General features: G+C 47.7%; 1 protein-coding gene across 4 annotated transcripts in view; it reads right to left on the reverse strand.

Annotated features, from left to right (window-relative positions):
- Positions 1–39: 39 nt before the first annotated feature.
- BCL2L1 (BCL2 like 1) overlaps positions 40–21,982 on the reverse strand; it is a 47,149-nt gene continuing 25,206 nt past the window's right edge. For 3 of the 4 annotated variants that reach the window (XM_079784153.1, XM_079784154.1, XM_079784152.1), the window contains one exon: positions 40–1,858. In XM_079784153.1, the coding sequence (XP_079640279.1) occupies positions 1,721–1,858 (138 nt within the window). In that variant the 3' untranslated portion in view covers positions 40–1,720. The remainder of the gene's footprint in view (positions 1,859–21,982) is intronic. The other variant, XM_079784151.1, reaches the window with a different exon arrangement.

Raw genomic sequence — 21,982 nt, forward strand, 5'->3', positions numbered from 1 at the left:
CCCCAGTGCCCAGCACACAGCAAGCATCAATTTACAGGTGGAGAAACTCAGGCCCAGGGGGAGAAAGCGGCTTGTCCAAGGTCCTCCCCTGAGGGCAGCACACCAGCACCAGTACCCAGCTCTCCTCCGGCCTGTCAGGCAAGCAGCCCCTTCTTTCCCATCCCAGAACACACAAGAGCCCAGGCCCTTTTGTTCAATGATCAACACGGTTTATTACTCCACTTTCACCTTCACACACTATTTCAAAGAGCTGGAACAAGTGTGGGGTGGGGGTTGGGGGAGGGATAGGTGCCCCTCAGGAGCCAGGACCCCCGGATGGCTTCCTCGGACCAGGGCAGGGAGGGAGCATCAGGCTGTTCAATCTCTGGGCACCAGCTCTCCACGTGCACACGCACAGCAAGCCAGCAGCTCCTCACACATAAATACAGACACGCTTAACAAAAATAGTATATCATCTGCACAAGGAATAAAAACTAGTCTCGAATATGTACAGCAGAGAGCCTGGGGGGTGGGGGCAGGGCTGCTAGGCCAGGACCCCCAGGGATGAGACAGACTATGGGTAGAGCAGGGGAGAGAGGGAGGCCTGAAGGGCTCCTGGCCAGGCCATTCTGACCTGGCAGCCCGGCTGCCTAGGCTGAATGGGGGTGGAGCACAAATCTGTTTGGCCAGGCAGGACTGGCCCCTCCAGGCAGCCCTACTTCCACCCTGCACACCAGGCTCTCCTTCCTGCCCTTCCTGCCTGAGGTAGGGAAGACCCTAGGGCTCCCATAGCTACTGCCTGTAGCTCCCCTTCAGCTCTGGGCTGAGGCCCCTGAACCCCATGGGCAGCAATCCAAAGCAAAGATGCCACAAGGCTGATCTCCTTGCGGAAGTGAGGCAGCTGAGGCCATAAACAGCTCTGGGGCACCTGTCTTGGGCGCAGTTGGTCCCGCAGTCATGGTCATGGGAGCCAGGGGAGGGCAAGGGAAGGGGAGCTGGGGTAGTGCTAAACTGCGAGGGACACCCAGGCTTTGGTATGGGGTGCTTCCTGCAGCTACAGCCCCCTCCTCCTGGGTTAGGCTGGCCTCTAGCCAGACACCTCTAGAGGACATTGGGGCTGGGGTGGGAGGGGGAGACTTTGGTCAGGCCAGAGTTGGGGAGGGGGTCCTGGTCCTTGTTTCTTTATCCCAAGCAGCCTGAATCCCTAATTAGTCAGAACTGGCCCCTAAGTGGCCACTGGAGGGTAGGAATGAACGAAAGGGGAGCCCAGGTCCTAGAGGGTGGGGTGGGGATAAGAAATGATCAATTCTGAGGCCACAAACATGAAAACGAAGGCAATCTAGTCTTTCTAGGAAAAAGGGTCAGAAAACTTTCTAGCTCCCTGGCAGGAAAGCATTCTAGGGGAGGCTAAGGGATAAGGAGGTTCCACCGATCAGGTAGGGCCCTTCCAGCCGCCAGCCATGAACTCCCACGTGCCTGCCAGCTTCCGTGGGGCAGATGCTGGGGAAACTTTGTGGGTTTTGAGGCCAGGAGAACTGAGGTGTGGGGGAAGGCAGCTCTCACAGAAGCATAGTAAATTCTAGAAAACTAATTGTGGGGGACCAGATCTAGGCCCAACCCTGTGATGTGTAGGGTGGCCATGGGCTGTATGTAGTGGTTCTCCTGGTGGCAATGGTGGCTGAAAGGAGGGATGTGGTGGGGGAAGGACGGGTGTGGGGATGAGTGGGTGGTCAGTGTCTGGTCATTTCCGACTGAAGAGTGAGCCCAGCAGAACCACGCCAGCCACAGTCATGCCCGTCAGGAACCAGCGATTGAAGCGTTCCTGGCCCTTCCGGCTCTCAGCTGCTGCATTGTTCCCGTAGAGTTCCACAAAAGTGTCCTGCAGGGAGAGAGAAGAGAAGGAAAGGTGCTATTTGACTCCTTAAACAGTAATGTGGGTGGGTAGAAGGAGGCCATTTTCATGCGATGGCCTTAATATGAAAAACTGCTGTCATCTTGCCCACTCTGGGCCTGATAAAGGGTTATGAACTGCCCTCCTTCTTGACCCCCAGTTGGAAATGACCAACCCATTTTATTGCTGAGAAAGTGGGTGTGAAGTAGGAAAAGAGCTTTGTTCCAGGTCAGACAGCTAGGAAATGGTACTCTAGAACCTGAGGTGGGAAAGAGATGGGCAGGAAATGACTGGAGGCCAATTGCTGGAGCAGAGTGCAGAAGGAAGGGATAGGAGAGATGAGGGTGCAGGGTGAGCGAGAGCTGGACCACGTGTGATCTGCAAGCCCCAGAGAAGCTGGAGTAGAGTCTGAGTGAGGGCAGGGTGGAGCCATATGCTTCCCACTGCTGTGATGGAGAGAGGGAGGGAGAGAAAAGGGAAGGTGAATTCCCAGAGGGATTCCTGGCAGAGGATGTCTGGGCTTTACCAGAGGCTCCCTCTTCCTCTGCCCAGGAAGGCTGAGCAGGGCAACGCAGAGACAACCACACAGGCCCGGGGTGGTCTATGAGCTCCAGCCCTGTTCCCCGCCCCAGGGGGGCATGACTCTGCCTCCAGGAGGAGGTGAGCAACAACTCTGGGCCCTGAAGCCAGTCAGGAGGGAAGCACATGATATGGGAGGGAGGGGCTTCGGGTTAAATTACCCAGCCTCGGTGGAGCCGGCCTGTGGGGCAGGGAAAGGGGATCTTAAGAGTACCCTTTAATGAGAAGCTTCCCACCCCCTTTGTCCTTTAATCCTCCCAACAATGCATCCAGCACAGAGTTGGTGGCTGATAAATACACGAGTAGAACAAAAAGGCAGGCTGTCCCTCCCCATTTACAGACCAGGAAATTGGCCTCTGCGGGCGGAGAGACTTGATCAGGTCACCCAGCTTTGTCAGCGGTGGAACCAAAACCCAAACCCTGGCACCTAGAAATCCACGCACTGTGTGGGTCCAGGGAGGGAATGAAATGAATTACCGGCTGGTTCCAGAGCCAGTGTTCCTGCCTCCACCAAGAGCTCACCCCTTGGGCCACATTCCCACCTGGTCCAACGAACTGAGTGGTGTCTGCTCCTCAGACAGGGCTGCCATCTCCAATTGGCCCAGGGCCCACCCAGCCGGTCTCTCTCTCTGATGCTGACTGGCCCCACCGCTGGTCTTGGTAACTCCCCTCAGTCCATGTTCCACGCAAAGATTTTTAACAACATAGATCATAGTACGCCTGTGCTTAAAGTCCTCTAACAGCTTCTCTCTGCACTCAGAAAGCCATTGTCATGTCTGTTCCTATCCCTGGTATCCTAGCAAGTGCCACGTGCACTGAGCTGCCAACTGGACTCAAAGAATCCTCAACATTTATTCAGTCATTAGGAAGGTAGCAATGACACATAAGCCACAGCCCTTACCAGAAAGCTTACCCTTCTGCTGGGAAAAGCCCCATTCAGACCACATCACTACAAGCTCTTAACCTTTCCAAGACTTCAAATCGTACCTGGAATTAAGTCCTTATCACAACCAGCAGGGTTTAGCAGGGCCCCTCCCCACCGCACACTCCACACTCCACACGTAGCACAACCTCCTTGCGGTTCCGGAGTAGCAGCTGAGCTCAGGAGCTCGCGGCTCTTGCTGCCTGGAGCACTTGACCCGAGAGCATCACCTGCCTCACTTCCTCACGGCACTCCTGACTCTGCTCAAATGTCACCTCCTCAGAGGCCTTCCCTGGCCACCGTGTCGAACATGGTATCCACCCCATCTCTCCTATCTAGCGCCTTACCTTGCTTTATTTTTCTTCTCAGCACTTTTCATAACCAGATTCTACACTTCGTTTTTGTTTATCTCCTGCACTAGATGTGGCTTGATGAGGCAGAGATTTGTCTTGTTTCTATACACCCAGAATACTATCTAGCACATAGTTGGTAGTCTATAAATACATGAGTAGAACAAAAATACTGCATGTCTACTAAGTGCCAGGCACTATTATCTCATTGCACCTTCATCGTAATTCCCAGACTAGCGATTTGAAACTTACTTCACAGATGAGACAACTGAGGTTTACAATAGGGAAGGCCTTGCTAAAAGGTGGCAAAGCCAGGATCAGAACCCAGGACTGCCAGCTCTAAAGGGAGCGTTGCTACCTTCCCGTGCGGGGCATTGGGGAGGCCTGTCCTGTCACTAGTGCTGAATGGGTTCTGTTTAAAAGGATGTGGGTGGGATGGGGGGGAGGTGTCTTGGGCCTGGGGAGAAGGTATAGCAGCGGCAGCAGCCAGCCTCTTAACTCTTGGCCTTGTTGCTGCCAGGCATGGCTGGTGTGGATATGCTTCCCTGTCTCTGCATCTTCATCCTGGCTAGCCTCCATTTTTGCTGGCAAGAAAATTTCTTATAGGAGTTCTATTTTTCTGATCTGAAGCAAAGTAGGCTCAGGTGAATTCACAAAAAAGATAGACCTGTGATGGGGGGAATCCTGGGCTGTGGGGAGGCATGGGAGAAGTGAGGCCATGGCCAGAAGGCCATGGTTATCCCAAGGGGCCAAATGTCCCATAAGAAGCCAGGGATTGGGGTTGTAGCCAAAGTGGGAGAGGCCTGGCTCCCTCAGTGGGAACTTTCCTGAAGTAGAGGGCTGGCAGCCACAGGACGTTTTCGGCTCTGGGGCTGGGCTGGAGTAAACAGGCTCTGTCCCTGCAAAGGCACAAAGCACTCACTGTCCAGGAACAGTCATTCCAGGGTGGAGGGAACATTCTCATTTGGTGCCGTCAAGAACAAGGCTCTGACCTGCCCAGCCCCCACGAGCGCATTCCTGGCCAGAACAACACTTCATCTCCACTTCAAGGAGCGCCTTCTCTTGGGGAGGGGGGAGCAGGATTTCCAAGGCTGTGGATTCTGCGAATTGCTTTTGTAGACAGAGCACCAGCAGAATGGGGCGTGCTGTTCCAGGGCGGGTGCCGGGAGGCAGTGGTGTGGGTATATTTAGCCCATGGTTCACACGACACACTTGGAAACAAACACAGCCATTTTCTCAGCGGGCGGCTGCTCTGGATAAATAAACAGGATTGCAAAGCAGCCCAGTCTGGAAAAGCAGAGATAAGCCCCCACTGCTCCTCAATGGCTCCCACTGGTTTTAGCCAGAGCTGGCATGGTGGGCAGAGAAGTGAGAGGTAAGGGTGAGTTGCAGGGACGTCTCTGATGTCACAGAGGCTTTAGGAGACCCAGGCCTGAGAGACTGTCTGCATCCTCAGCGTGGGTTACAGCAAATGGAGGAAGTGTCTCTTTGCAGCTGTGACTGCTACCACAGGAATCCACGTGGGAGTTTTCAGGGCCATGGGGGAGAGGCAGTGACTAATGACCCCCATGGGAGAATCATGGGCGACTAGCCAGGCAGACCCCACAAGTCAGTAAGACCAACACACCTGCCCATTCTAGTGTCACACAGCCAGTTTGTGGTAGAACTTGGATAGAAATTGGGGTCTCCCAACTTGGCATTGGGGCCCTTCAGAATGGTGAGACAAGAACCAGGGTCCACAGAAGTCAAGGCTGGGCTCACTTTCAAGGCCCTGACTCCCACAGTCCTGGCCACACACGAGGACTGGGCCTACCCCACACGCTCCAGAGTGCTTCCTGCCCCTGTGCCTCTGCCCACACGGTGTCCCTCTAACTGGCCACCCTTCTTGCACCTCTCTTCCTCAGTTGGCCAACCCCACGTTGGAGTCCTGTCTTCCTAGAATCCTTCCCTACTAGTCCCTTCTCCAACTCTGGGACAAATGTCTTTTTTGTGCTTCCAGGGTTTATGGACTTTCATTCACACCATAAATATTTACCAAACACCTGCCATGCACCAAGCTCGGCTCTGGAGACACAGAGTGAGCAATACAAACAAGGGGCCTGCTTTCCTGGAGCTTGGGTTGTAGTCTATGCATGCTCAACTGGGGTGATATCAACTCCAATGGAGCAAAATGAAAAATTCCTGGGTATTACAGTGGTTTGTGGCTCTCTGCAGGACAACAGCACATACCTATAGAGATACACAGGACAGCTGTGGTATTCAAATGTAATGGGAGGGCAATTAGGACAAAAATGTCTAAAAAGGCTCCTTGGGGGTGGTAATAACAAACAAACAAACAAAAAGTTGAGAAACACCGTCATAGTAGGAAGCGGAGAAGATAAGAAACAAGACAATTTTAGAGGTGATTGGGTTTTGAACACAGTAAGTTATGGGGAGGTGACAATGCCTGGGGGACTGATATAGGTGGTGGAATGCTCAGAGATCTTTCTGGAGAAGTGAGGTTTGAGCTGAGATCTGAATGATGAGGTGGAGGTGGCCAATGGTCAATAATCTCAGGTAAAAAGAGCATGTTCCAGCAGAAGCAAGTGCAAAGGCCCTGAGGCAGGAAGGAAAAGCAGGGCATCCCTAGGCCCTCTATCTGTGTGTCAGTCTCTCCCATCAGTCACGGTGCCTCAGTGTAGCAGGAATCAAGTCTGATCCATGTCTGAAGCCAGGGGCCTATCCAAACCATCATGACTAACGTCAGCTAGATCTCTGCCCAGAAGCAGCCAACTGAATAATGCAATCCACCTGCAACCCTGGAGAAGCCAGGAAAAAGGCTGGCACAAGGATGTACCTACCCTATCAGGGCAACAATACAGTCCCTGCTTGAACCTGATCAGCTCTCCAATCCCATTCTCCTCTCTCACCTCCCACGTTTCCACGCTTCTTCCTAGCGGTATGACTGAGCAGGTTACTTCACCTTCCTGGCTCCTAGTGTCCTCACTTGTCAAATAACAATAAAATAATAACTGCTGTTATGGTGGCTACCCTTTACTACACATTTAAATGCTTTACCTGTGCCAGTCACTGAGCTAAAGCAATTTACCCTGACTGGGCCATATCCCTGATTACATGTACAATCATGGCCACTTGATTATTTTTTTGTCCTGTTTCCCCCACCAGACAGTGTGTGGTTTTGTCACTGGAGTCTCTAGAACCTGGTACTGTGCCTAGAACACAGCAGGTGCCATTCTAAATGAATCTGGTGACCTGGCTGGGTTGCCTACACCAATAGTCTGGCTCCAGTGTCTTTGCTTCTAACCTTGTACATCTCTCTGTCCACTTTCAAAAGGACAATACTTCTTGAGGCCCCATTGTGGGCCAGGTGCATATACTTCTGTGACTGAAGGAGGTCCTCATTCTAAACCCAGGTAAACTGAGGCTCAGACACACTGAGACCTGCGCAAAGTGAGTAAATGGGAAAGCCAGTTTCAAGCCCAGCACGTGCAGCAGCAAACCCCACGTTCTGGGCCAGGGCTATAGTCCTGAGGCCCTCTAGGAAGGGGAAGGTGGCCTGAGGCCACTAGCTGAATGAATGAGCTCTGGCCCCTGCCAGATGAGGGGGAACTGGGTACCACAGGAAAAGGATGTGACGAAGACCAGGAGGGAAAGTGAAACCCTTCCGTCCTGGCTTCAGTGGGGAACAAGTGCCTGTGCCAGACGAGCCCTTCCTTCCTCTGGGGTGGCCCAGGCCCCCTGCTTCCTTCCTGTGTGGTTATTTCAGGAAAGAAGTAGGTGGAGAAGAGGAAGGGGCTCCTCGGAGCTCAGAGAAAGTGCCAGGGACACCAGGACTGTATCTTGCCCTGGCCTCGCAAAGCCCTGCATGGGCAGGCTGAGTCACTCGCAGTCACTCTCTGCTCCCAGCCTCAGTGTCCCTGGGAGAGAGGTTGATAAATGCCTGCTGAGTAGACCAAAGAGGCCTTGTTAGGAGGTCCCTAGGAGATGGCAGGAAGGGGGGGTGGGGCAAATGGAGAGGCTTTATCACTCTCTTGGCAGGGTGTTGCAGGCGGAGAGTGGAAAGAAGTGAGGTTTGTGGTTGAAATCCACTTCCCCTGACTTTCCCAGGGGACATGGGCCTGGATGTGGGCAACTCAGAGGGGCGGCTTAGTGGGGCAGGGGCAAAGAGATGGGTGGCCAAACTCTGCTGGGCCTGACACTTCGCTCTAGCCAGCCCAGCTGTGGGTGACATAGCAAGTCTCTCTACTTCTGAGCCTCAGTTTCTCCTGCTTTGACCCCACCCACAGGCAGCAGTGGTAAGATCAGGGGATGAAGGCACTTGGTAAAACAAGGTGACCTTGGTATTACTGGCTGAAGAGGGTGTCATACGGGGCCCAAGCCATCTGGGCTTTAGGGGATATTTGAAGGCATCCGCACGGCAAACTTTGTTTTAATCTTTCTCCAACTCTGCCCTGTCAGCTGCCAGCCTCTTCTCTCCCTCCTCCTCCTCCCCATTAGTTCTAAGAAGCTAAGCCTGACAGATGTGCTCATTTCTCAGAAAAGGAAGTGGTTGTGCCGGGAGGAGATAACACCTCAGCTGGGGAATTGAGAAAGCTATCTGGCCCAGCAGTGCGAGCGTGGGCTCTCCACCTCCTTCCTCAGCTCAGAAACAGGGTGCTAGCCTTGGAGGCAGAGATAATTCAGAAAAGCGTTTACTGGGGCACAGATGCTCATTTAGGGGCTCACAACATCCTTTCCTGGGAGTGATGGCTGATATTTACTGAGCACTTACCATGGTACTGAGAGCTTCATTGTGTATACAAATGTACTTAATCCTCACAATAATCCCCTGAAGGAAGTGCTACTAATACTCTCCGTCTTGCCCGAGCCGGTTTGGTTCAGTGGATAGAGCGTCGGCCTGCAGACTGAAGGGTCCCAGGTTCGATTCCAGTCAAGGGCACGTGCCTGGGTTGTGAGCTTGATCCCCAGTAGGGGGCGTACAGGAGGCAGCCGATCCATGGTTTTGTCTCATCATTGATGTTTCTATCTACCTCTCCCTTCCTCTCTCTGAAATCAATAAAAATTTATTTTAAAAAATACTCTCCATGTTACAGATGAGGAATCAGGCTCAGAGTTCAAGTGATCCTCCCATGGTCATATAGTTCACGAATGGCAGAGTTGGGATTTGAATCCAGGGAGTCTGGATCCAGAGCCTAAGCACTTAGTGGCTCCTGACTGGCTGCTGCATGCTCATATGCATCAATTCCCTGGAATTCCAAGGCCTGTCCATTGAAACTCTCTTTCCTCTCACCCTGGTGACTCCCTATTCCTCCATGAGCAGCTGGATGACCACAGCCTTTCACTCTTCTCCCAGTATCTAGGGTGAGAAGGACCAAGGCACACCCTTGACACACAGAGACTCCAAAGTGACCTAACAACATACCCATCCACTTTCCATGGGATGCGCAAGCTCACCCCTAACATCGTCACTGCCCAGATGGGGCTCAGAAAGGTGGAGCACCCAGGTCACATGGCCCGTATCTGTGGGAGTTCACAATCCTCTCTAGGGCATTCTCTGCTTACACACTTGTCATAAGGGGCTCCTTCCCTCCCTATAGAACATTTAATTTTTGGACAGATCTATTGGAAAACTTTTCCCTTTGTCAGCTCTACTGGAAATCCTTGCCTCTTTCCCTCTATTCCTCCCCACTCCCCGCCCCCATTGTCTGGGCCTTAGTTCGGCTCCTTTCTCCTCTGTTGCTCTTGTCCAACTCTGTCTCAGGGGCTGCCCAAGAAGGCAACACAAGCTGACAGAGGAAACTTTGGTGGCCTTGCTCTGGGCCCTAGACCAGGTTCTGCTCCTCTCTGAGTATCAGTTTCCTCATTTGTAAAATGGCAGCACTATTGGGTGAAACCAAGGCGGGTGACAAATTAAGTTCTATTTCTCTACCAAGCTGGATTGCCAGAGCAAAGAGTGGGCAGGTACCCAAAATAGACAAAGGTGTTTAGTTGTGGTTCTCATCTGTAAAATGGGGATTAAAAATCCCCATTGTACTTATTTCACAAAAACACTGTGAGGATTCAAAACATGTAAAGCTCTTAGAACCGCACAGCACATGGTAGATTTTGAGTAAATGGTAGCTATGTCATTGAGGCTCAATTTGAGTCTTAGAGCCTTCTCCATGGTCTGCAAGACCCTGCCAGGTTTCCTCAGCTTTGTCTAGGCCAGGCTGCTTCATTGCTCATGTGCCATGTTCTGTTCAGCCTCAGGACCTTTGTCCATGCTGGTCCCTCTGCCTAGCTCTCTCGTACTCATCTCTTAGGTCTTAACCTACAGGTCACTTCTTCAAGGAGGCCTCCTGCTCTCTGTCTCCCAGTCTTCTTGAGCTCTCTCACCCGTTTGTTGAGTTGCTCATTTTTTACCATGAGCTCTGTTCCCCCTGCCTAGCCCAGTCGGTGCTGGGCCCAGAGAAGGTACTAATGAGTGCGGCTGACTGGCAGACAGTGAGGAGGGAAGGAAAGAAAGGCCAATTTTCTCTTTCTCTCCATCCCCATCATTGTCTGGCAAAAGTAGAAGGAGGTCCTGAGACACCAGGTGATTGATTGGGTAGGGTGCCCAGGACTCCCCAGACACCAAGTTCTCCCAGGCTCAGGAAGAGGGACAGAGCACTATTGGAAGGTTGTGGAAAGGCATCTTTTGCATTGTGTTGAGGCAAAAGGCAGGAGGGACTGTGGTAGCAACCTACAAAGAACAGAGACTTGGTTTCTGGGGCCAACCCCTTCCCTAAAACTGCTTCATTCTGGGATTTATGCTTCCAAGTACTATATTCCATAGTCTAAAGCAGCCACTCCCTCCTTCCTGCCCAATGTTGCATGCTATAAAGAAAACAGCACCGGGCTGAGAGTCAGCAGATGCAGGTTTCAGGTCCCAGTTCTATCACTGACTTGCTTGGGATGCTCGGAAAGCCCAAGACTTTTGCTATCTGTAAAGTGAAGGGGATCATCTCAAAGGGCTCCTACTAGTGCTCCAATGTGAGGTGGATAAAAGTAACACACACACACACACACACACACACACACACACACAGATGAATGAGCGACACCTGGGTTCTCTCTTAGGGGTATCTAAAAGATGAAGTAATTAGTGTGGAAGGTGAGAGGTGACATTTTAGAGTAGAAGGACTTGTTGCCACAAAAGAGTCTGATCCTCCTCCACCTCTGCTGAGCCTTGCCCTGAAACCTGCAGGATTCTAAGGGAAAAGAGCAATGGGTACATGTGACCCTGGACAAGTTTCTCCGATGGGCCAGACCTTGCCGGTCTCTGTCCCTGTGGCCTCAACCTCCTCACCCCAGCACCGCCTCCAACTAGTCCAGACAAGTCCATGGTATTTTCAGCCACCTTTATCTGATTGGAAATGTTTGGAATTCCAAACAGAAGGGAGTGGGAGCAAATCCGTGCACCACCCTTCCCTCCCCCTGTATAAGTGAGAGCTCACACACATCCAGGGAACCAAAAGCTTGGCTGAAGGTTCCTATGGGGCTTCATTTCCTACATTTCTGTCCCTTCTATCCTTTTCCTCAATTCATCTCCACCCCGGTCCACCAGCCCCCTTAAGGTTTAGAACAGCAAGAAGCCTGAGATGGTGCCAGGAGAGCTGAAGTACTCTTCTGCAGCGGGTGATGTGGAGCCTGGGGCCACCTGGAGGTTTGTTATTCACAGTCAACACCCAGAGCACCAAGAAACTTCAGATGACCACCACCATCATGACCACCAGGAGACCCAGAAATCATGTGTCATAATCTGTGGTTCACAGAGAGGTGAACTGAGATCCAGAAAAGCTGATGAGACTCCCCCAAAAGGCCTCCTGACCCCTGGAGTCTGACAGTGTTGGTTCGGACCTCAGCACTGTGACTGCCTACTTGTGGGACTTAAGGCAAAACTCTACCTCTTTAAGCCCGGTGTCCTGTCTATAAGCAAGAACACTGTACTCCACAGGCTTGGCAGCAAGAATTAAATGGTTCATGGAAAGTACTCAATAAATGTTAGCTGGTGTGTTTTTTAATAGCTAAAAATGAGTCGGCACCATTGGTGTATCTCATTATTTGTATCTACAAATAAAAAGTAACAGCTAATATTTACTAAGCCCCTGCTTGATTCTCAAAATCTCGTAAGAAAAGTTGTCCCCATTTTACCAATGAGAAAACTAAGATTAGAGAGGTGATAAAACTTTGCCCGAGATCACTGGTTACTGAGTAAGGGTGTGTGATTCCAAAGCACATTAAATTTAGCCAGTGCAATAGGATAGACGCAGGAGGATGTTACTAAACTCCTCTTAGCTTCCCCATTTCACCCACCCACCGCCCACTAATTACTGAGGTTCGGCTACTCTTGAGCCCTGGAAGTCAGAAATTACTTTAAGGACAGGGAAGAGATATGCCCCCTGGATCCCTGAGGGTTGGGAACGGGAGAGATGTGCTGATGGCTGCTCTATGCTTCTCCCAACCCTCAATCCAGCCCTTGCAAGGCCACCAGTCCTTGCAGAGAGGGTCCCTCTCACTACCTGGTCATTATCTTGGAAATAAAAGTGATGCCAAGTAGTTTTGGTAGAGCTGTTAGCTTTGTTTTCTAAGGCAGACCATAACCCCTTTGTGGGTTGACTTGTGGGGTTGCAGGAAGGACCACACAAGCTGCCCTGCTTAAGCTCTGAACTCTCATTCATTCCATAAATCTTTATTATTAAGTGCCCACTAAATGCCAGGCACTATGCTAAGTGCTACGGATAAAGCAGTGACTAAGTCAGATGAAAATTCTTACCTGCATGAGTTTACAATTTAATGGAAAAGACAGGCAATAAATATGTCAGATGGCAATAAAGGAAAAATAAACGAGAAAAGAGGTTAGAGAGAAATATGTAATAGGGCAGGATTAGAACCCATGGTCAGGGAAAGCTTCTTGAGGAGGTAACATTTAATCAGAGCCCTGAATGAAGTAAGGAAAAAGGCACTGTAAGGATCGGAGGAAAGGCAGAGGGAATAGCAAGTGCAAAGGTCCTGAGGTAGGTATATACTTGAGGTGTTCTAGGAACGGAAAAGACACCAGTGTACGGTAGCTGAGGCCGAGTGAATCAGGGGTAATGGGGTCTGGCAATAGTTGAAGGCCAGATTGTGCAGGGCCTGAAGGCCATTTAAGGCCTTGGGCTTGTCCTTTGAGTGACAAGGGAACACTGCAGGGTTTTGAGCAGTGGAGGGTCATAATCTGACTTTTTTTTAAAAAAATACATCTTTATTGATTTCAAAAAGGCAGGGAGGAGAGAGAGAGACAGAATCATCAATGTTGAGAGAGAAGAATCATTGATTGGCTGTCTCCTACATGCCCCCTACCGGTGATCGGCAACTTGGTCATGTGCCCTGACTGGGAATTGAATCATGATCTCCTGGTTCATAGGCCGATGCTCGCTCAACCACTGAGACACAACAGCTGGTCCTGACTTTGATTTTAACAGGATCTTTCTGGCTGCTGGGTGGAGACCTCCAGGGGCAAGGGTGGAAGTAAAAGGTCTGGTGAAGAGCTGATCAGTCATACAGGAGAAATATGATGGTGGCTTAGCCAGGATAGTGACAGGGAAGCTGATGAGAAGCAGGCAGACTCAGAATTTACTTTTAAAAGTAAAACTGTGCTGCCCTAACCGGTTTGGCTCAGTGGATAGAGCATTAGCCTGCGGACTGAAAGGTCCCAGGTTCGATTCTGGTCAAGGGCATGTACCTTGGTTGCGGGCACATCCCCGGTAGGGAGTGTGCAGGAGGCAGCTGATGGATGTTTCTCTCTCATCGATGTTTCTAACTCTCTATCCCTCTCCCTTCCTCTCTGTAAAAAATCAATAAAATATATATTAAAAAAAAAAAAGTAGAACTGTGCTGATGGGATGTGGACTGTGGGAGCTGCTTGTCTCTCTGGCCTCTGTTTCTCATTTACAAAAAGCTGAGGAAGAGCCTTTGAGCATTTTCCCCAGCTTGATAACTATGAGAACCCTATGGAATGAAGTAAGACAAAACCATTTCCACTCTCATTGAGGCAAAGCCAATTGCTCCCAGGCCCCAAAGGGTACATGACAATAGAAAAAGAAGGGAGGGGCTGGATAGAGACAAAGGGAGGGCAGGTCTGCCTGGGCTATGACTGCCCACTTTTAGCAAACATCACTGGAGCTCCAGGTACGTGCAGGACCATGAAGAAGCCAGGCCTGGGATGAGGGTGGAGGCAGAGATAGCTTGCTCTGTATTAGGAATGAGGGGACATCAGAACGTATTGTCTCCAGGGCCTACTAGGCAGAAGGTGCTCAGTGCCGCAGTGAGTGAGTGAATGAGGCAATGCCAGGAGGCCAGGATGTGAGCAAGAACTTCCTAAGTCCTTCCAAATTAACAAGAGGTAAGCCTGGAGCAAGGGATTCCTTTCCTGTCATTCCTTTTCCATCTACTACATTCTAGGCCGAGTCTCAAGTTCCCATTCTTCATGAATAGAAGACTACAAGGTCTGAAATAACCAAAGCCGAATTTAAAGCTGGATAGGAGAACAGACTCATCTAGTCCATCCTATCCACAATTTCAGCCATCACTGTGATGGCCTTATTCATGTATCACTATTATTATTAACATTTTTTCTACCAATTAACCCACTTTAAAAAAAATTTTTTTTTTTAAATTGACTCGAGAGAGAGAGGGGGGGAGGGGAGATAGAGAGAAACATTGATCCAAGAGAGAAATATCGATTGGTTCCCTGCTATACACACCCCGACTGGGGACCAACCCACAATCTGGGCAGCTATCTTGCGGTGCGTGGGACGATGCTCAACCAAATGAGCCACACTGACCAGGGCTCAATTGACCCACCTTTAAAAAATGTAAATAAATGTACTGAAAATTCTTAACTCCCCCGCCCCCAAACTTTCTTTCTGTATCTTTACCCTTTTTAGTAAATGGTAGCAGTTTCATCATTCTAGGTGCTAAAGCCTGGAACACCTTGAAGTCATCCTTAAAACCTCTCTAGCTTTGAAATGTCAGCAAATTCCATTGGATCTCTATTAAAAACTGATCCAGAATCTACCACTTCTAATCATCTTTATCACCATCATTTGGTCCAAGTCAACATCATTTTCTGCCTAAATTGTAATAGCTTCCTTATTGGTCTCCCAGCTTTTTACCTCCTGCTATGGTTCTTCACCAAATAGCAGCCAAAAAGGGTCCTTCTAAAAGCAATTAGATCCTGTCTGGTCAAAACACTCCACTGCCTTCCCTTCTCACTCAAGAGTATCTCCCCTTGGCTCACACAAATCTTCACCTTCTACCGCTTTCTCCTCTGCTCACTCTGTTCTAGCCACACATCTCTGCTCTTCCTCAAACATGCCAAGCACACCTTTCTCACCTTGGAGGTCTCTGTACCTGTTCCGAAGGGTCTGGAATGTTCTTACCACAGACTGTTACATAGTTTACTCCCTCAGGTTATGCAGATCTCTCCACCCATGACTCCTCCTCAGAGAAGACTCTCTCTTTCACTCTTTATTTAAAAAAAAATACTTGCCCTGGCCCGGTAGCTCAGTGGATTAGAGTATCGTCCCGATACACCAAGGTTTCGGGTTTGATCCCAGGACAGGGCACATACAAGAATCAACCAATGGCCCTGGCTGGATGGCTCAGTTAGTCGGAGCATTGTCCTGTACACAAAAAAGGTTGTGGGTTCCATTCCCGATCAGGGCACATACCTAGGTTATGGGGCATGTACAAGAAGCAACCAATCAATGTTTATCTCTCACAATGATGTTTCTCTTTCTCTCCCTTCCTCTCTCTCTTAAAAAAAAAAAATCAATAAAAAACATATCTATCCTCAAGTGAGGATTAAATTTTTTTTAAAAGAATCAACCAATGAATGCATAAATAAGTGGAACAATAAATCAATGTGTGTTTTTTCTCTCTCTCTTTCTTCCTCCCTTTCTCTAAAATCAATAAGTAACAAAAAATTTTTAAAAGGAAAAGAAAAAACGAATACCAAGAGCTGCCTAGTCACCCTCCACCCCCACCATCATTCTCAGTCTTTTTAGAATGTAATCTCCATGAAGACAGATATCTCTAGTGGCTAGAATAGTGCTTGGCATAGAGTAGACACTGAGTATTTGTTAAATAAATACATAAAATGAAAAGGAAACTTATATTACTACCATAAGTAGAAAACCAGTATCATTTGCCACAGATGAAAATCAACATAAATAAAAACATTGACTATTAAAATAAAAATATGTCCATTTGCATATCAACTATACATTATCTTGAAGACCAGTGGTTCATAAACCAATCTTGGTCCCATATATTTATTGGTCCTTTACAAAGGAGGTAAGTGAGCCCTGGGGCAGGAGAAAGCTCAGAACAGAATAGCCAGCCAATTGGAGGTCAGTCTAGAGCAGCCACACAGGCACCCCTTTTGTGCCTTAGAACCATAGCCCTGCCCACTGGGGGGTGCAGACAAAGGGACGAATGCAGCTAGGCTGAACCAACAGAGCTTGTCTGAAGAGCCAGGAAAGCTCTCGCCTGGGCCAGGCACAGAACTGGCAGCTCTGCTGAAAAGAACAAAGGCCAAAGAGGAGTGTGCTAGGCTGGAAGAGCCTCATGGGGCTGCATCGTAGGGGACAGGCACACAGAAACCTGTAGGTGAGGCCCATGGAGACCAGACAGCTGAGAACAGAAATGAAAACAGATTAGGTCCCAAAGGGTCCAAAAGGGTGGTAGCATCAATCCCGTAAACACCAGACAGGCGTTGGGGTTCAGGTGCAGGTCTGGGGGCACAGCTGAGCCAAGGGGGACGATGGGACCTTTCCAATCAGCTCCAACGGTGATGATGACTCTAAGCTGAGCTGAATCAGACATTAAGAGGGAAAGAGACAGAGCCACCCTCTTAGTCCCCACATTGTAGATGACCTCTTCTAGCACACTCCTTAGTCCCAGCTAGCTCTGCCTACATGGACTCTTGAAAATTCTATCTGTTTGGAGGGGAACATCCTTTTCCCATCCCCATGAGGCTCAGCAAACATGGCTGCAGGTGCAGGAGGTAAAGCTAGAACTGTTGTAACTGCCAGGCCAATAATGTCTAACCTAAATCTCCATGGTTGGTTGCATGCAAAGAAAAATACCAGGGATTTCCGTTGTTGTTCACCAGATACAGCTGCCAAGGGAAAGCTGGGCCTTCTGAAGGCCTATTGTGAGAGGGGAGGACAAGTGCTGAGCTAGCTGGAATAGGCGAGGGGCTGGCCTATACTTTCCTGTCTTTGAGGACCTCCCTAGATTTTAGAGACTATCAAACTTTTATCTTTTTTCTACCAAAACCTTCCACTGAAGCCCCACCCACTTCTAGTATATCATCCTTACTAAGAAATGAGAGAGAGAGAGAGAGAGAGAGAGAGAGAGAGAGAGAGAGAGAGAGAGAGGAAAGAGAGAATGAATGAGATTGTATTTGGGGGGAAAATTCCCCCAAACTAGTTGTTCTATTCTATTACTGGCATTTGGAATGAGGATTTAGATTTGCATAGAAAAAAGGTAATTTGGAAGTTTTGCCTGGTAGTGTAAAAAGATCAGTGGGCTTACTCGTACTCTGTGGTAGCTCCATCTGGTAGTGGACATGTAAATTAAGCATCCTGGGCCTCACTTTTCTCATATGTCAAGTATGGAGGATGGACTAAATGATGGATCTCTAAGGCCCTCTCTCTAGCTAGAAAGTGCACTGATCGATCCCTAGGCTTTTACCCCATGCCCTCTCAGGGAGCAATGCGGTGTAAGAAAAACTAGTAAGCTCTCTTAGGAGACCAGAGACCCAAGTTCTAATCCCAGTGTTGCCGGTTATTAACTCACTGTGTGATCTTGGGCAAGTCACTTCATCCCTGGGGGCACCTCACTTTCTTCAAACCTAGAATTTTGACATTATGCCTCCCTTATGCTGTCCACTCCTTAGCATATACTTGCCTCCCAAAAGTCCTGTTCTTTACCTGGAATCACCCACCTTGCACACCTTAAGATCTTACAGAGATGGAGGAGGTGGGGTTCAAACCCAGGTGTGTCCATTGCAAAGCCAGTGCTCTCCCACTATAGAAATGTGAAGAGAGCATGGATGAGACTGAAAATCAAAAGACCTCAGTTCCGTCCATGGTAAGGGGATGACCTTCTCTACCTCCTAGCATAGTCAGAGGCTAAATGAAATAATGTATGGACACAAAGAAGCACGGGACAAACCTTAGTTAATAATCATGTGCTATGACTTAGTGGCCTAAGCCTGTTTTTCCCCTCATCTGAAAGGAGAACAGAAAGCACAAGCTGTAATACCTTAGGGATATTATGGCTCCACTTCTTAGACTTTTGTCTTACAACTGTGGTCGGCAAACTGAGGCTCGCGAGCCACATGCAGCTCTTTGGCCCCTTGAGTGTGGCTCTTCCACAAAATACCATGGCCTGGGTGAGTCTATTTTGAAGAAGTGGCGTTAGAAGAAGTTTAAGTTTAAAAAATTTGGCTCTCAAAAGAAATTTCAATCGTTGTACTGTTGATATTTGGCTCTGTTGACTAATGAGTTTGCCGACCACTGTCCTACAACATCTCAGCCTCTCCCTTCTTGACCATATCTGATCTATCCTTCTAGACTCTTTACCTAGAGCTTCCAGGCCACCCAACACAGAGCCCAGAGTGCTCTCCCTTGAGAAGTTGTGGAGGGGGGTTCAGAGTCCTAACTCTGACACTTATCTGCTGTGCAACCCTGGGCTGATCATGTAAACTCTGAATCTCAGGGTCCACATTTATAAAAAGGGCATAAGACTGACCGACCCTATAGTTCTCAAAAAATGTTTGCTACTATTATAATTGTCACGCTTCCTCTCTTCTCTGAACGCTTCCAACCCCTGTATTCTTTTCATTTACTTTAATACTTGCAGTCTCATGATCTAAGTTGTTGTGCTAAGCCTGTACTTTATACTTCTCTCCCACTGGAGTGTAAACACATGACAAGTGTTCAAAGAGAACCTGTTATATGATTGGGAGATGGGGCCTTTCTGAGGCAGTATCAGTGAGGGTCACCACCAATGATCACCCACCAAGCCTCAGGCGTCATGTAGCAGCCCACTCTGGCTCCTCTGTGCAAATTACTGTGGTGGAGGATATGGGGCAAATGGAAGCTACAGGTCCTCTCCTTTAAAGTAGTCAATGTGAGGTAGAGAAGCCAGATTCACACTCTGGAGAAGCTAGACTCACAAAAGAAAAAAATAGAAGCCTGGCCAGTGTGGCTCAGTGGTTGAGCATTGACCCATGAACAGCAGGTCATAGTTCAATTCTGGATCAGGGCAATGCTGGGGTTGCAGGCTCAATCCCCAATAGGGGGTGTGCAAGAGGCAGCTTATGGATGATTCTCCCTCATTACTGATGTTTCTATCTCTCTCTCCCTCTCCCTTCCTCTCAGTGAAATCAATAAAAACATATTTTTTAAAAAAATAGGAGAGAGAGAGAAAGCCCAGGAAAACCCATGGAACCAGAGTGAGTGAATAAGGGCTTCTGAGTCTAACAGATTTGGATTCTATCCTTATTAGAATTTGACCTTGGAACTATTATTTAACTTGTTATACTCTCAGTTTTCTAATCAGGACAATAATGTTTCCCAAGCAGGATTATTGTGAGGGTTAAAAAATATAGCACAGTGCACCTTACAGCATCTTCCACATGGTAGGACTCAAACAATGGCAGCAACTATATTGTCATTAGTATATTAATCATAGATGGGTTATGTCTATGGGCCCTCTGATGCCAATAGATGCATACCAAGAACCAGTCACTTATGGCTCTCTATAGCAACTGGAGTTCTGGATGGAGAAAGTTCTCTTGATGGAATCCTAATTAGATTTGGAAACTCCATGGAAGGAAAAGAGGTAACTTCGTATAGATCATAGGCCTCAGATCAGACACATGTAGGTTTCCCCCGCTGAAGACTACACTCCATAGCTTTCTGGATGTGTGTTCTTTTGGCCAGTTATTCTCAGAGAGCCTGATTTCTCATCTGTGTTAGACTCTAAGTCCATATGTTATTTCTCTTGAGAAGCAGTCTCAAGACTGCTCTTTAAGAGCATAGGTGCTAGAGGCTTCAAACCTGGGTTTAAATCCCATCTATGCCACCTAGCCAATTTGGCTCAGTGGATAGGATGTCGGCCTGCAGATCTAAGGGACCCCGGTTCGATTCCAGTCAAGGGCACATGTCTGGGTTGTGGGCTTGATCCCTAGTGGGGCGCATGCAGGAGGCAGCCAATAAATGTTCTCTCTCATCATTGATGTGTTTCTCTCTTCCTCTTTCTTCCTCTCTGAAGTCAATAATTTATATATGGAATCTTAAAGAGGAAAAAAATACACATAACTATTCTACCATTATCCTAAAATTTAAAAAATCCAACAGAAATCTTGGAAGGGTTTTAAATGTGATCATAACACTTTCCCAAAGAGGGCACCTTTGTTCAATATGAAATATTAATGTGGTGTATATAATAAGCTCTAGGTACAACTCAACTTATAAATAATTCAGATGTGTAGACATTTAAAACCTACTGAAATAACTTTTATCCCACCAAGAAAAATACAAAGGTAACATGAGAGTCAATTCCAGATCTATTAAAAACTTAAATGTTAAAGACAAAACTCTAAAACTTTTAGAAGAAAATATAAACAAATGTATTTAGGATCACAGGTTAAGAAAGGATTTCTTCAACAAAATATAAAAGGTGTGAATCATAGAAGATAAGACTCAACTACATTAAAATTAAGAAATTCTAGTCATCAAAAGACACTACTATATAAAAAAGGAAAAGACAAACTACAAACTGAGAGCCTATATTTGTAACATGTGTAGACAAAAGATTAGTATTCAGAATACATAAAGAATTCCTACAAATCCTTAAGAAAATAAAAATCAAAAGAAAACAAAGCAATGACTTGAACAGGTATTTTACAAAAGAGGAAACATGAATGGTCAATAGGTGTAAGAAAAGATTCTCAATCCCACTTGTACTCTTGAGAAATGCAAAACCAAAACAACAAGATACCATCTCACATCCACCAGCTCTATAAAAAATTTAAAGTGTGACCATATCAAGTATTAAAGATATAAAGCAATGAAAACTCATGTGCTGCTGGTGGCAGCATATATTCTTAAAAACACATAGAAAAACAATAAAATAAAATAAAAAAAGAAAAACAATCAAGCATTACCTTCCATCAAGCAATGTGTGACTCCTGGGTATATACCTTACAGCAATGACTCTCAAAGTGTGGTCACAGGACCTGCAACAGCATCACCTGGGAACTCTCTATAAATGCAAACTCTCAGGGCCTCATTCCAGACATACAGAATCTAACACCATGGGGGGTGGAGCCCAGCAAAGTGTGGTTTAACATGCCCTCTGGGTAATTCTAATGGGTAGCTAAAGTCTTTGAAACCACTGCCCTGGAGAAACTCTTAACATGTGCATGTGCAGGAGACACCAGCAAAATGTTCAAAACCACATTGTTTGAAGTAGCGAAAACAGGGGAAGGACCCAAATAACCACTGACAGTAGAATGGATACACAACTTGAGACACATCATACAAAGGGATATGAAAATGAACGAACTACAGGTGTACACAAAGCATCAATGGATCTCACAATGTTGAATGAAAAAAAGCAAACTGAAATGTATACATGAAGTATAATACTTAATCAAGTTTAAAAGCATGCAGAATGAATATATGTATGTAGCAAAACTATTTTTTAAAATTTATTTTTAAAATTTATTTCAGAGAGGAAGGGAGAGGGAGAGATAGAAACATCAATGATGAGAGAGAATCACTGATCGGCTGCCTCCTGAAAGCCCCTACTGGGGATTGAGCCCACAACCCGGGCATGTGTCCTTAACTGGAATCGAATGGAGGACCCTTCAGTCCGCAGGCCTAGCTCTATCCACTGAGCCAAACCAGCTAAAGCGCAAAACTATTTTTTGAAAAAGGCAAAGAAATGATAAACACGAATCTCAGGAGAATAGGTAGGGGTGGCTGTGTTTGGAGAGGGACACACAGGGGGCTCTAAGGTATTCATAAATGTTTGATTTTTTTTAAAACTGGGTATTGAGTTTACAGGTGATCCTTTTCCTATTTTTGAAACTTTACATATGCATTAGATATTCCCTATTGTATATATGATACATTTCTTTTCTTTTTTTTTAAGTGTGCTGGAACAGTGCAATACTCA

This window comes from Cnephaeus nilssonii (genome assembly GCF_951640355.1).
Source record: "Cnephaeus nilssonii genome assembly, chromosome: 11".
Lineage (NCBI taxonomy): Eukaryota > Metazoa > Chordata > Mammalia > Chiroptera > Vespertilionidae > Cnephaeus > Cnephaeus nilssonii.